Source organism: Empidonax traillii, unplaced genomic scaffold, assembly GCF_003031625.1.
Source record: "Empidonax traillii isolate 1590-97213 ecotype Southwest subspecies unplaced genomic scaffold, ASM303162v1 scaffold3364:size21191, whole genome shotgun sequence".
Classification (NCBI taxonomy): domain Eukaryota; kingdom Metazoa; phylum Chordata; class Aves; order Passeriformes; family Tyrannidae; genus Empidonax; species Empidonax traillii.
In genome coordinates this window covers 1-1,827 of record NW_020958557.1, presented here as the reverse complement: position 1 = coordinate 1,827, position 1,827 = coordinate 1, and the positions used below count along the sequence as shown (strand labels likewise).

At 55.8% G+C, this 1,827-nt stretch overlaps 1 protein-coding gene across 1 annotated transcript; it reads left to right on the top strand.

The window, feature by feature from the left end:
• Positions 1-250: 250 nt before the first annotated feature.
• On the top strand, positions 251-1,764 carry LOC114072505 (transient receptor potential cation channel subfamily M member 8-like; the record flags this gene model as incomplete). The annotated part of the gene is made up of 4 exons (XM_027910389.1): positions 251-290; positions 562-792; positions 993-1,170; positions 1,480-1,764. Coding segments are annotated over exons 1-4 (734 nt in total), but the record flags the coding sequence as incomplete, so codon positions are not given.
• Positions 1,765-1,827: the final 63 nt, after the last annotated feature.

The window sequence follows — 1,827 nt, the reverse complement described above, 5'->3', positions numbered from 1 at the left end:
GCAATTCATCAGCCACTCTTGGCACTCCATGCACACGTGCAGCTTGCTGTCCTGGCACCTTTTGTCTGGGTGATAAGATCTTCATTCTTATTCCTTCTGGGGACTCAGACGGGCCATTTCAGCGTGAGGGTTCTGACACCAAACAAATGAAGGTCCAGCAGACGACCCCAGGGGTTGGCTCAGGGCAGATTCCTGAACACAGGGACAAACCTGCTGGGAGTTACAGGGATGTCTGCAAACCCCCTGTGCCATGGGGGGTGCCAGTGGGGTTGGGAAAGGAGGAGAACACAGTGAGATCAGGAGCTGGAGGAGCAGCCCCAATGCTCCCAGCTCCCAGCCCTTGCCCAGCCCAGCAAAGCCCAAGCAAGCTCAGCCTGGAACTCCCAGCCCCATTTTCCCAGCTCAGGAGCTCTGTCAGAGAGAACAGGCCGGGCTGGGCGATTCTCCCTGGGCACTGGCTGTGCTGGAGCTCCCTGGGCTGGCTGAGGGAGGACCTCACCAGGACAGAGGTTGTGCTGTGGGAATGGTCAGTTGTTTGTGGATGTGTGTTGGTGAAATCAGGAGCACGCGTGGCTTGGAGCAGACGTGCGGTTGGGGCACTGCTGCTTGTTCTTTTTCAGATGATAGATGTCTTCTTCTTCCTCTTCCTCTTTGCTGTGTGGATGGTGGCCTTTGGAGTGGCCAGGCAAGGCATCCTGAGGAAGAACGAGCACCGCTGGGAGTGGATCTTCCGATCGGTCATCTACGAGCCCTACCTGGCCATGTCTGGCCAGTGCCCTGATGATGTGGATGGTAATTACCTCCTGGGGGGATCTCTGCTGGGTGGCTGGGTGGAAGGCTCTGTCCTTCAGGCCTGTGTTGACCTGTGTGTTGACCCTTTGCCTCCAGGTCTGATGGGGAGGCAGGGAGGGAGGAGGCCACACGAACTGGGGTCAGAGCAGAGCCCAGCAGAAAGTGGAGGAGAGGACTCACAGTTTGCTCTCCCCTCTGAGGTACCACCTACAACTTTGAGCTCTGCACCTTTTCTGGGAACGAGTCCAAGCCCCTGTGTGTGGAGCTGGATGCCAACAACCAGCCCCGCTTTCCTGAGTGGATCACCATTCCCCTTGTCTGCATTTACATGCTCTCAACCAACATCCTCCTCGTGAACCTGCTCGTGGCCATGTTTGGGTACGTAAGAAAGGAGCCATCACTTCCTTGGGATCTCTGGACCAGTGTATCTCTGGGAGGGGGAATGGAGTCCTGGAAAACAGCAGGAGGCCAGCCCTCAGGCTCTGCATTTCTCACAGCAGTCTGATGGAAGCTGGTGCAGTGTCCTGGGGAGGGATTAAGGTTCCTTCCAACCCAAACCAGTCGGTGACTCTGTGGCTCTGTGAAACCCTGCCCTGGTGCAGCACAGAAATGCTGTATTCCCTGGCTCTGATGGGGCTCTCGGAGTATCTCATCCTGGGGGGTGTTTTCTGTTTCTTCACCCATTAGTTACAGGGTTGGATCAGTGCAAGAGAACAACGACCAGGTGTGGAAGTTCCAGCGTTACTTCCTGGTGCAGGAGTACTGCAGTCGCCTGACCATCCCCTTCCCTTTCGTCATCTTTGCCTCCATGTTCGTGGTGATGAGGAAGTGTTTCAAGTGCTGCTGTCAGAAGGAAAGCAAAGAGCCATCCATTTGTTGTGAGTTGGATTTGTCCTCACTGCCCAGAAGCCGTCTCTGTGGCAGGTGCATTGCAGTTCCTGCTTGGCATTCTGTGCCCAATCCAGGCAGTTGGTTGTTTGCTGGGAAATTACCAAGGGCACTGTAAGACCTTGGAGGAGCTGGTTGTGCTGGAGG